This window comes from Pygoscelis adeliae, unplaced genomic scaffold, assembly GCF_000699105.1.
Source record: "Pygoscelis adeliae isolate BGI_AS28 unplaced genomic scaffold, ASM69910v1 Scaffold286, whole genome shotgun sequence".
In the NCBI taxonomy this organism is placed as follows: Eukaryota; Metazoa; Chordata; class Aves; order Sphenisciformes; family Spheniscidae; genus Pygoscelis; species Pygoscelis adeliae.
Genome location: NW_008825076.1, coordinates 1,869,526 through 1,882,361, shown reverse-complemented (window position 1 = coordinate 1,882,361; position 12,836 = coordinate 1,869,526). Strand labels below are relative to the sequence as shown.

The 12,836-nt window shown below is 44.0% G+C and overlaps 1 protein-coding gene across 1 annotated transcript in view; it reads left to right on the top strand.

The window, feature by feature from the left end:
* The window catches only part of KCNB1 (potassium voltage-gated channel, Shab-related subfamily, member 1), a 125,748-nt gene extending 113,391 nt beyond the window's left edge, over nt 1-12,357 (top strand). The window contains exon 2 of the mRNA XM_009326744.1: nt 10,336-12,357. Within this exon, the coding sequence (XP_009325019.1) occupies nt 10,336-12,357 (2,022 nt within the window). The remainder of the gene's footprint in view (nt 1-10,335) is intronic.
* Nucleotides 12,358-12,836: the final 479 nt, after the last annotated feature.

The window sequence follows — 12,836 nt, the reverse complement described above, 5'->3', positions numbered from 1 at the left end:
AACTAGCCCTGCTCCCTGTCCAAATGGACAGTGGCTTGTTTTTTCCTTTTTCTTCCCCCCCCCCCCCCCTTTTTTTTTTTCTTCTTTCCATTCAGCTCTGGTTTTCTGCAGTTCCCTGAATATTGCAAAAGGTGTGGTAAAGAAAAAGTAAGTTCTTGTTGTAAATGTACTTCTCAGGTACCACGGTAGCATAAGCACGTCTCTGCTGCTTGTGACCACCCTGGGAGGGTGACAGTAGCGAGGTGATCTCAGAGGTCTGTGCTGAGGAGAGGATGAGAGAAGGAAGGGACTACGCTGTGTGATGTGTATCTCACTGCTGGCCTGCCTGAGCAGTGTCTGTTGGGAGCATGCTGGGATGCAGTAACGTAGGAGAGGCTATCGTAAGAGATTTCAAAGCTATCAGAAAGCCAAGAGCTATCTGGAGTAGGTGTTTATTTCTTGTGGTTTGGGAAGTCCATGTCCAGAAGCCAGTGAGCATGGGAGTGAGTGTTCCCAGATTGCCAGCTGACACTTCAAAGAATTTGAGCTTTTCTGAGCTCAAGAGAGAGTTTAAAAAAAAAAATCAAAACAAAAAAACCCTCCCAAAACCAAAATACCCCAACAAACAACGAAGTATACATCTCCACACTTCAGTTTCATCCTCTATATTTATAGCTAGAATGTATCAAAATTGTCTTACTGAGCTGAGATTAAACTCTCTTGTTGAAATGCTGTATAGCTGCCTTGTCTTTTGCATTCAAACAGATTCTGTATCTACTGTCTCTACTTACTACGACCTCATACTAATATGAATGATTAATTGCCAAGGATTAGCTTTTAGCTGCTTTTGTACACGGTTTGTATACAGTTGTTACTATTTATTAAATATGTGATATCTAATCCAGTGTTTAGTGCTTACAAAGGGAAGAACCATCTGTGCTTGAGATCAAAACACTTCATTCACTTTGTGCTGAAGCCCTCATCAAGGGCTCTGTGCTCTGCTGTAGTTAGAAAAAAGCCTTGGGAACCCAGGCTTGGGAGGGGTGGACCCGTGTGTGGACATGTCCCTGCATCAAAGCCCTTCTGTCTGATACAACATCTGCCTTGCCAAACACGAAGATATGTGCAGGCATGATGGAGAGCAGAGAAGCTGATCGGGAAAACAAGAGGTTTTAGCAGAATAAAGGACTAAGAACTAGGAAGGTGCTGAGAGCGCGGAGGGATCCTGCAGAGATGTTTCCCACCACCTGCGGGCTTCATATGTTTCTATTGCGAAAAGGGGGGTGATAATATTCAATTTCTTTGCAGGCTACTTGCAAGGAATAAACAATTAACAGCTGTAATCCCTTGTGTGAGCCCAAGGCTTTCTTATCAGTGCAAGACATGCCACCAAAGCTCCTCTTACATCAGGCTGTAAGTGCATGGGCAAACTCTGGGGCTGTGCAGCCCGGGCAGAGGCTGCACCCATGGTACAAGAGGATTTGTCTCCCTAAAGGAGTACATCACCCCCAGCTCGTGAGGCAGCGAAAGTGCCTCAGCATAAATTTTGTGCCCTTGTTCCAAGTGTGAATGGAAAAAAAACCCTCTCAGACCTGCTGGAGAAACCTCCCATGACCTGCAGAAGGAGCCCAGGTGCAGCAGTCCCGATAAGCTAGTCAGCCCTTAGGAACAGCCTCCTGAAATGCTCAGGCACTCAGGTAGCAGGGCCGTGCTAGCGTCAAACATATTAAACAGGTAGAGGACAGTGCCACTGCCTTTCTATCTGTAGGGATTTACTGTTCCGGCAGGCATCCCTGTCTATTCATAATGTCATCAGTGTGGCTGATGCTGGTAACTGAATTTGCCACTTCTCCTAACACATTTCTGGAAGAAATGTTAAACAGGTCACCATTTTTGCAGACAAAACATCACTTGAGCTCTGTTCTCATTTCCTCGCTATGTGGCAACCCAGTATGGTATCAATGACTAGATAAATCTCCCTGCAGCAAAACTAATTATACTTTTTGGTGAGAAAGCGGCAGTGGAATTGGTTTAGTCTTCCAAAAAATTCCACACTATAATATGCAGGACTAATGTGCCTCAGATTTGAAAAGAATTAATATCAATTATTCTCATGCATATTCATGAGAGGAAGACTGGTTTAGCAATCAAGCTAATAGTTTTTGCTTAATTACATTTAGTTGATTTCATGCTATCTTGGCACATTTCTGATCGAATTTAACCATTAAAAAAAAAAACCCTCCCACAACTTTTCCAGCAAAAACCAACACTTTAAGCTCAGCATCCCCTGTAAATAGTGTCTGAGGCTGAGCAGACTGCTTGGGACAGTGGGATTTGATCACGAGCATTGTCTCTCCCTGGTGCAGGGTAAAATCACAAAAGCATCTTGAAGAGCAGTTCCCGGGCGTTCACCGGTGCTGAGGCTTAAGGCATTCTTTTTTTTTTTTTTGTTTTATTTTTCTGAATCCAAAACATTGAATACAAGATAACAGGAATGGGAGATGTACCTGAAAGGGGAGCACCAAGCTGGAGGGAGGGTTTTGTCTGGGTAGGTGGTCTGGAGCCTGACCCCGATAACAGCTAATAACTTGCTGTGGTGCAGAGGGTTGAAGAGCAGGTGGGATGTTCTGTGCGTTGTGGGTAGGTGTTTCACCATTAGGATCTGCCTCTTCAGTTGCCTTTCAGGGAAAGACCAGGCTGTGCTATACTGCACTGCCATTCCCCACTTCTGTGCTCCAAGACCAGCATTTTGCAGGGCACAAAGGGTGGGAACGTGTGACGAAGATGAAGACGTAGTGGGTTGGGCAAGAGGGCTGGGAAGGGTGATGGTAGGAGCGCTCGCAAAGGAGACCTCCGGGTCAGGCTGGCAGGGAGCTGGGGAGAGCAGCTGCTGGCATGGCCAGAGCCCTCCCTGGGAGCATATATCACCTTCTGATGTGCAAGGCCTAAGCAGAGCATGCTGCCACAGCTTGAGGATGGCAGTAAGGTTTGTCTGCACAGACGTGCAGGGAGGACACGCGTACGGTTTGGGTCTGTCTGGTGCTGTCAGAGCTGGACATCTTGCAGGACTGTTGCTTGCTGTGGTTGCAGTCTTCCTGGGCAGAAGGCAAGGCCAAGAGAAAAATGGGAAACTTGAGCTTCCGTGTGCCATGTGTTTGTTTTCTTTTTTGATTTTCCCCATGCTAGCAGCAGCAGAAATAGGACAGACGCTCCCCTCTCATCCTCTCTTGAGCACTTTCACTGCACTGATGTCTAAAGGCAGTGTATGCCTTTGAAGTTTGCCTTTTCAGTATTTTCATTCATTTATCATTTTCTTCTCCAGCACACCATTTGCATCTGGGCTTTGCTCAGAAGGAAGACTGACACTATTTATCATTTAATGGGGCTTGATAGCTCTCTGACAACTAAACATGTTCTTAACAGCATTAAGGAATTTACAGGCAGCCGTGCCTGAAGGCTACTTTTCTGCCCACTCTAGCTTAGTCAGCAGCAGTTGTAGCTGCAGCTCTCTGGGTGCCTGTAGGCAAATGAAGCATTGACATATAATCGGCAGAAGTATTGTATCCCCTTTTAAACCAAGTAGACTTACTCTCTCAACAGACAAAATTATTACAACTATAACTGACATCAACTAATTAACCATTATTCAATCTGGGCTTTTGCAGGCAACGTCAAAATTAAGATCTCGGATATTTCCAAAGCAAAATATAAATGGTTTTATCTTGGTTTTGTTTTTATGGATTTTATACTACGCAGTAATGCTTACAGAAAAGCATAGGAGTTTGCACTCTCAGAGACTGTGGACACAGTCACTGGGGGCACTGCAGGGACGTGAGTGAGCTGGTGTGTGCAGGGTCCTACCCCTCCAGAGCGCAGATCTCCTGGTGCAAATGGGTCTCAAGGACCCCCCTGGGGCAGGATGCAGAAGTGGCATGGAAAGTGCCAGAACAGGGAAAACTCTCAAGCATGGGTTTATACTCCACAGAAATCAGTGGGACTTAAGGGTTTTGGAGATTCAAGGTCACACATTGCATCTTAACACCCTTCCACATGAAAAAGCAGATTAAAGGTTATCTGTATTTCCCTTGTGACCCTATCCCCAAGTTTGGCCTCAACTTCTTGTCCTGATCCAAGAAGCAAGTGTTACTTTTCTTTATGGACTTAGTATTTTCTAGAAAAAACATCCTGCAAGCCCAATGGTCAGAATCATGACATCAGAAGTGACCATGTTCTGCAAACTGTTTCAGTTTATGAATAAATAGGCATTTTCTAGTGAAGAGATGTTTCCTAAAACAAGTCCCTGTCAATAAATACCATAGACATGCATAGCTGCCATGAGTAGGAGACATTACTCCCTCGCAGAACGAAGCGGGGAGGAGATTAAGGAACTCTCCATCTGTTTCTGCACTGTGCAGCACGTGGGATATCGCTTAAAATACACTGTGCTCTCTGTTTCTCAGAGCCTGGGGAGACAGAGGCTGGCATAGGCATGGCAGGATGGAGCTGGACAGTCTCAATATACTCAAAATATATTGTTTGCTTGGGGAAGTAGGGGAGCTGCAAGAAAAACCCCTTGGTAAATGGAGCATATGAATGAAACCTGGTCCTGATGCCAAGTTTATTCTGCAGGCCTTGATGGAGCTAAAAAAGCACATTAGACAAAACCATTATTGAACTTCTTGATTACATAACAATTTCCTCATCGTATTTCCAAGAATATTGAATCTATATTCAAACACCCTCCTACTCTCTCCCACACACCACCCCTTCTTGCTATATCAGCTTCATTACTGAGTATGAAGACAGAAAAAGTATAGGGCATGTTGCCACGAGCAGATAGATCTCAGATGCTTACACTGAGATTTTAGAGCCATCTATGGGATTTTGACAGCCAATTCTCATTACTTTTAATGGCCTTGAAAGTCTCCGGTCTTATGTCTTGACCTTAGTTAGGGTCTTTAGCAGTGCAAAGAACAGATAATCAAGCAATAAATATCACCAAACCTAAATGTTGGGTTAGTCCCTGCTGCCTAAAACTTACCCCACTCTGTGCTGTCTGGGGGGGTGGCATGCACAACTTTGCTGCCCACAAACTTCTGCTACCACAAGCTCAAGAGAGAGACGGGAAATTTCTGAACAGACTGGCTTCTTTGCAGGAGCCCTCTTCCCCCCAGGGATGAGCACAGACCTTGCCAATACAAAGGATGAATCCCTGGGGCCACTCTGACCCAGCAAGCAGGATCAGGCCCAGTGCAGGTGGATATCTCCTGAAAGGTGTGTGGTAGAGGTTGCCTGCCTAGTTTTTGGGGGGATTTTGGAGGAGGTGGGGATTAATGGCTTGCAAGCATGGCACATCCATCCTGCCTCAGGAAGCAGCAGTTGCACACAAACTCGCTACACTTACTCACATAATCACCTTGCTTGTCTCATTTGCATGTGTAATAACCAGCATGTATGTACAATCATGCTAATCACTTCAAGGAAACTGCTTTAAATTCATTCAAAACCTTGCCCTGCCTGTCCTTGGGTTATTTAGCTCTCACAAAGGAACCATAACAGCAATCCAGAGATTCATTCAATAAAAATCTTTGTGAAACAGTCAATTTAGTGGAGGGGAAGTTTTTTCTGGAATCCTGCCCATACATACTAAGACTTGCACTACAAGCCAGTGCTGTCATTAGGAGTCCATCCAATAGACTCCGCAAGATACTTAGAAAAGTACCCGATGGGGAATTTTACAATTTATGGTGTGTTGCTACAGGTGAAATGCAAGAAGCAAAGAGGAAAGGAACTACACAGCTTCTCTCACGCAAGCTGTTGGAGGAAACGGTCTGAAAATTGTGCATGGAAAAACTATTCTTAAACCCTATCAGATTTATGAGCAGTTTAAAGAGTGTCTGTGATGCTCTGTTGTGGACACCTGACCTGTAAGACCTGGTCTGTCAGGGCTCCTGTCATTAGCTCTGACAGACCCCGTGTGAGGACAGTGGAGAATGGCTCTCATGGATGTGGCACCAGAGGCACGTGGTTTTCCTCACCTGCCTCTGCCACTGACGTGGCCTTTCCTCAGGCCAGTCATTTCACTCTTTTGTGCCTCCAAATCTTTTCCCTATGCCTCCAAATTTTAGGCTGCAAGCTTTTCCATTTTAGCTATGCGTTTTATAGGACCTACTGCAGACATGGGGCATCCAACTCAGAAGCTCTGGATGTGCCTGCAGTGATATTGGAGGTGCCTTCCCCAGCCCCCATAACAAGTCAGCATATGCCAGATAAGCCAGAAGCAAGACCTAGGAGGCGGTGCAGCTAGCTTCATATCTAGGAATATGCACATTTCAGCAGCACTCACAAAATCTAACAGGCCCCCGATGCTTAACTTTCCCACCCCTGTTCCTTCTGCAAGTCCAAGCCTGCACTCTAGGGACCTTTCTATGCTTGAGCCTGTTCAACCTCGGCTCTTTGATTGCCAGCCCAAAACTTTTCACCGGCACAAGGCCATGTTGTATGTTTTTTAATGAGTCATGAAAACTAGTGCTGCAGCAGGAGGCCCTCTCCCCATGCTTGCTTCCATTTCAAGCAGCAGTTAGCAGCTGACTCGGCAGCAAGGTTTTGGGTCAGTGCTCTGGAGCAGGGACAACAGGCACTTTTTTCCAGTGACCGTGTACCTAAGCAGCTGGAGTCTCATTCACTGCAGAGGGATCGGTCCTGCTTAAGTCCAAATTTGTCCCATTGGCTTTTCTTGTTAAAGAGAAGTGAACCTGAAAGAGGAAAGGAAGGACGAAAGACCAGGAATCAAATGAAAAGGCTGCCTGCCACACAGAGCATCTCCACAGGCGTTCTCGGTGGTATAAATGTCTTTCCTTCAGCTTTCTGTCTCTCATTACTGACAGTGGAAAATACGAAAGCTGCCAAGCTAGAGGTTCAGTATGGCCAAGATAGGAAACCTTGTTAGGCAGACAGATTGTGATTTTATTAATCTGAAATCCCAGACTGTAAATAAATGGGGATAGAGCCCTGTGCCACTGAATGCAGTGCTAATGCCTGACGGCAGCAGCTGGATCCAGTTTTCTGTGGACAACCGCTCCTTGGGTGATTTTTGTTGGATGGTGGATGCTACCAGTACAAGGTATGCTTTAGAGAACAAGAAGGATCCTCTAAACCCTGCTGGAGATATTTCATCTCCCAGTTTTTTGTACTTTCCAACTGAAAAGTGCTTTGAATACCTGAGGGCAGTCAATTCACATTTAGAAGTTTTTCTTAGTCTGACAAGATTCCCAAAGATGTATGATTGCAGTAGATCAATAAGGGTGAAAATATGTATCTTAGGAGCACAGGTGACATCTTGCTGCAACTTGCGGGAGAAATGATAAATGTCTCTCTCTGTTTATTGCTTAGTTCCGTGGCTAAATCTGCTAAAACAAAAACAAATTTTACCCTCAGATCTCCTAGGTTTCAAACTTATGTTCATCTGGCATTGCCTTGATCTTCAAAGCAGGAAGGTATATCAAAGGAAACAGAAGGTTTGACACCAATTACTGCCGCTGGATGCCACCCACTGAATAAAGACGGAGTGTTAATATTTACACAGAAAGTGAAGGAGATAAAACACACTAGGTACATCTAAGTCTACAAATAGGCCCTTCTGTGTAGAGTGGGCAGAGATAAACCCAAGCAAAGAATTTGAAATTACCATTGAAAACATCCCAAACACCTTCAGAAATGTTGGGTTGTAAACAAAGACATGACAGCAAAAACACCAAAAGAGCCTTCTAGGAAAGCAAATCAGGCTTTCCGCTTCTCAGGAGTATTACCTGGTCTTCAGGAGATGGTCTTTTGAAACAAACAACCATGCAGAAGTAGTTAACGTATAAATTTATCCCCACTTCACCATGAGACACTTGACTTACATTTCATTCTCTTGAGTTTGAAGCCATCAGTTCAAGCACTTTTGCCTGCGTCCCTCTCTGCTTCTCTTCATCCCATGGTTCTTCCTACGTTTTTGTACCTCCCAAGTCTTTCCCACAGCTTCTTTGGATCATTGACCTGAGAAGTCTCCCAACAAGGCAAACCCCCCATTGCACAAGTTGTTGTGCGTTTGTTCGTATTTCAGCAGCAAATTTCTGGAAGAGGAAGGTAGCGAGGAGGAGGCGAAAGGTTCACTAGCACTGTGAGGGTGCACAGCACAGCTAACAACAAACATACTTGTAAGCAACCTGTTTAAAAAGCATTTTTAAATGCTTTACCCAGCATTTTTCCTGGTAACAGTTTAGTAACTGAAAGTGAGGCTTTTCTAAAATTCCCGGTACTACGAGGAATTTACACGATTCGCTTCTTCCATTTAATCCAATTTAGACAATGAAACCAGAGTGTTTAATGGAGCTAATTTTTATTTCTAGTCAAATCTCATTCTTCAGATTACGTTATTAGGTCTGCAGTATCATGTACAAATCAAAGTTATATAGTACATTTTAGCGAGTTAAAAGGTAAATGATTTTATTACATTAATTTGGAAGGGATTTTCTTAACAGCAAGTGGATTTTAAAACACTTGTTGAAATCAAAATTTCAAAATTGAAACTCTTGCCTTAAATTTGGATTTTTTTGAAGGTATATGGGCTTTTCTCCTAAAGCCATAGCTTAAGCTTGCTATATGAATTTAATTCAAGCGAAGCTTCCAGCCTTTGTAGACCATTTCTGCCCTTCAGCTTTGGAGAAGAAGTGAGGCTCTTCTTGAGAAGACCACAGTGTTTCTGAACCATATTGGATCTGCATGTTTCTCCTACAGCAGCAAGGCTTGTTCCACTGTAGTGACTGTCCGTTTAGGGATAAATGTTCAGAAGTCTGATATTTCCCAACTGTTGGATGTCTGTGCTGAGCTTGACTGAAGAGAAATCCTGCAAGAATTTCTTTCTCCAGTGCCCGAGGTGGTAACTGTGGATATCCTGGTATTGTGAGACTGGCTGAGAAAGGTCACTGTGAGGAAACCTAAGATCTAGTTATATGGGCAAGGAAGGAGTGTGCCAGATTTGGAATTCGTGATGCAGACCTCTTGTCTTACGTTTTACAATTCATTGCTTAATATTGTGTACCTAGTCATCATGCACATACATTGTAATTGATTTCATACTGCTTTTCTATCAAGCGGAAGAAAAGCAAGCTTAAGGGACCAACTTACACTGAAATTAATACAAAAAACATTAGTCACATGTATGTGTGTTTTGAAATCATTGCTGTATTTTGGCAGTAACCTAAGAAACTAGTTATAATCCCACCCAATTAACAAACTAGAGAAAGAATTCGCTAGTAGAAAAAACACTCCTTAAATTGTCTGTCAGCTCTAAAACCTGCCTAAAATGACTTTAAAAGAAGATGTAATTAGGGAAACTGGAAAGTATAGCATTAATGTCTATCTAAATCAGGTATGGAAGGACAGCCTGCCTACACCATCTGAAAGCTGCAAATACACTAATCTAGCACTTCACGCTTCCCAGCTCTACATAGTCGGTGGCCCAGGATCTGATCAGATTTACATGGGTTTTTAGAGAGGCTGCTCACTGCAGACCCTCCTCCTCTCGTTGCGCTCTTTAGCCCAAGAGCTGGTTTCTGATAATGGATGAGCTCTCCAGCGGTTGGACCTGCCCTGCCGCGACTGTCTCAGTGTTGTGCGGTTTGGTTTGCCTGGATGAGTTTGCTCTTTCCCCTGGTTGCGATGAGGAGCTAGGATGGCCAGTTGGTCGCATGCAGAGTAGCGCAGAGCTCAAAATGTTTTAGAAAGCTTGGTAAAGTTTTCATGTATTTCACAACTGTCAAGTTTCAAATTAGAGATGAGTCATTAAAAAGAGTATATTACTTGTATGCTTATATGTAGTAGAATTGTACACACATCTCTGTAATTAGCCATAGGCACCAAAAATTACAGATGTAACCGTGCATTAAATGGAGGACATTGCTCTGATCGAATCTTGTATTCACAATTGCATTCCTTCTTGCTTAGATTTCAGAGCCTGTTGTCCAGATGGGCTTTGTTGGGCACCTAATTAGTAGTTAATTAAAAGCTCCTGCTGTGAACTGCTTCACAGCCCTCCTGGCATCCTAGCTGCTTGGTACGCGTTCCTTGACTACACAGAGATGAAGGCACAGGAGTTGAAGTAGATGCTTCATCTCCTTTATGCATCTGACATAACTAAAGCAGCTTCCAAAGTAAAATCACCTCAGGATGCATTGGTTATCTGACTTCTGTGTACTAAGAGCAAAATTAGTCTTGAAATGTGTAAGTGGAAATACAGCCATGCGTTAATGGCAATGATAGATAGCGTAATATACTCTGAGATGAACTCACTGTTTTCTCTTTCCTTTCCAGATTTTGGCAATCATTTCCATCATGTTTATTGTACTATCTACAATTGCCTTGTCCCTTAACACACTTCCTGAACTACAAGGCGTGGATGAATTTGGGCAGACCACAGATAATCCCCAACTTGCCCATGTGGAAGCAGTGTGCATTGCATGGTTTACAATGGAATACCTCTTGCGGTTCCTATCCTCGCCTAAGAAATGGAAGTTTTTCAAAGGCCCGCTGAATGCTATTGATTTGCTAGCTATCTTACCGTACTATGTCACTATCTTCCTCACAGAATCCAATAAAAGTGTACTTCAGTTCCAAAATGTACGACGAGTGGTCCAAATATTTCGGATTATGAGGATACTCCGGATTCTAAAACTCGCCCGGCACTCAACGGGTTTACAGTCCTTGGGGTTTACACTGAGGAGGAGTTACAATGAGCTTGGATTACTCATCTTGTTTTTGGCCATGGGCATTATGATCTTTTCCAGTTTAGTGTTTTTTGCAGAAAAGGACGAGGATGATACAAAATTCAAGAGCATCCCAGCTTCTTTCTGGTGGGCAACAATCACCATGACAACAGTAGGCTACGGAGACATCTACCCCAAAACACTTTTAGGTAAAATAGTAGGAGGACTGTGCTGCATTGCTGGAGTGCTGGTGATTGCTCTTCCCATCCCAATTATTGTCAATAACTTCTCTGAGTTCTACAAAGAGCAGAAGAGACAGGAGAAAGCCATTAAGCGCAGGGAAGCTCTTGAAAGAGCAAAAAGGAACGGCAGTATTGTTTCCATGAACATGAAGGATGCGTTTGCCCGTAGTATAGAACTCATGGACATTGTGGTTGAAAAGAACGGAGAAAGCATAGCCAAAAAGGATAAAGTTCAGGACAATCATTTGTCTCCCAGCAAATGGAAATGGACCAAGAGAACCCTCTCTGAAACTAGCTCTAGTAAATCTTTTGAAACTAAGGAACAAGGTTCTCCAGAAAAAGCCAGGTCGTCTTCAAGTCCCCAGCACCTGAACGTCCAACAGCTAGAGGACATGTATAACAAAATGGCAAAGACTCAGTCCCAGCCAAACCTTAATACTAAAGAGTCAAGTCAACCTGGAAAGCAAAAGGAAGAGCTAGAAATGGAAACCCTTCCCGGCCCTATGGTGCCCTTGCTAACGACTCGTGCTGATGGGATCATTGACATGAGGAGCATGTCCAGTATCGACAGCTTCATAAGTTGCGCGGCAGAGTTCCCTGACTCCGTGAGGTTTTCCCACAGCCCACTCGCTACCCTTCCCTGCAAAGGTGGCATTAACGTGATTCAGGAGCAGAGCAGGCCAGAGGGGAGCGGTGCCAGATTTGTGGAAATGAACCCAAGCTCCGAAGGCAGCCACCGTTCTGCTTTTTTCATAGAAAGTCCCAAAAGCTCCATAAAGGCCAGTAACCCTTTAAAACTAAGATCTCTGAAAGTCAACTTCATGGAAGAGGACACCAGCACATTAGTACCAGCATCAAATGTACTGAGAATATATCCAGACCCTCTCAAGAGCAGGGGAGCTGCTGCTGCTGCCACAGATAGTTCCTTTCTCTCTGACAGATCTCTCATGAGCCCAGAAGCCTCGATCTACACAACTGCGAGTGCGAGAACACCCCCAAAGTCACCAGAGACGCAGACAGCCATAGCTTTCAACTTCCATGATGCCAGTATACACAAATACATAGATGCTGACACTGATGATGAAGGTCAGCTGCTTTATGATTCAAGTCCACCCGGAAATGTGAGTCCCAAGTATAATGTTACAAACAGTGGCTATCTAAAGCAAAAAGATAATGTTTATAGAACAGAGAAGAACCATCTAGAAGCTGCTGCTTTACCCACCTCCCCTAAGCTGATAGGGCAAAACTGCATTTACTCTATGGAAGGTATCACTGGAAGAACCCAGGGCAATCAGGAGACTGTCAGACTAGAAAATCACATTTCCCCAGAAGTCCACGTATTACCAGGCAGCGGAGGACATGCTAACACACATGATCAAAGCATCTGAGATGGGCTCCAAAAGAACTTACGGAAAGTTTAAAGGAATGTCTTTACAGTCAACACAAAAAAAAGAGCTTCTGCATGGCATGAACTTGGCTGAAACAAGCCACCTCTTTCTAAAAGTCTGGGGGAGGTCCAGTGTGGGTTTGTGAAAATGTCCTTCTCTGAAACAACTCTAAAGACGTTGCCCATATCAGTCAAAAATAAGGATTGCAAATCATGATCACACATTGATCTCCTTTCATGTTGTCCAGTGAAGCCAATGTGACCAAATATCCATCCATTCCCCTTGAACGCTAGAGCTCCTTTTGGAAATATTAACATCTGATTTGCATTAGTTCCATAAAGGATGCCAAGGCAGCCAGATTTGAACTCTGGAATAAATTGCTGGGGTTGGTACAAAGCTATCAAAAACACAATGCTTACTGCTTCAGGGCAGCTGTTCCCCATCTACAGCTTTCTCTGATGGATATTATGTCTAAAGGT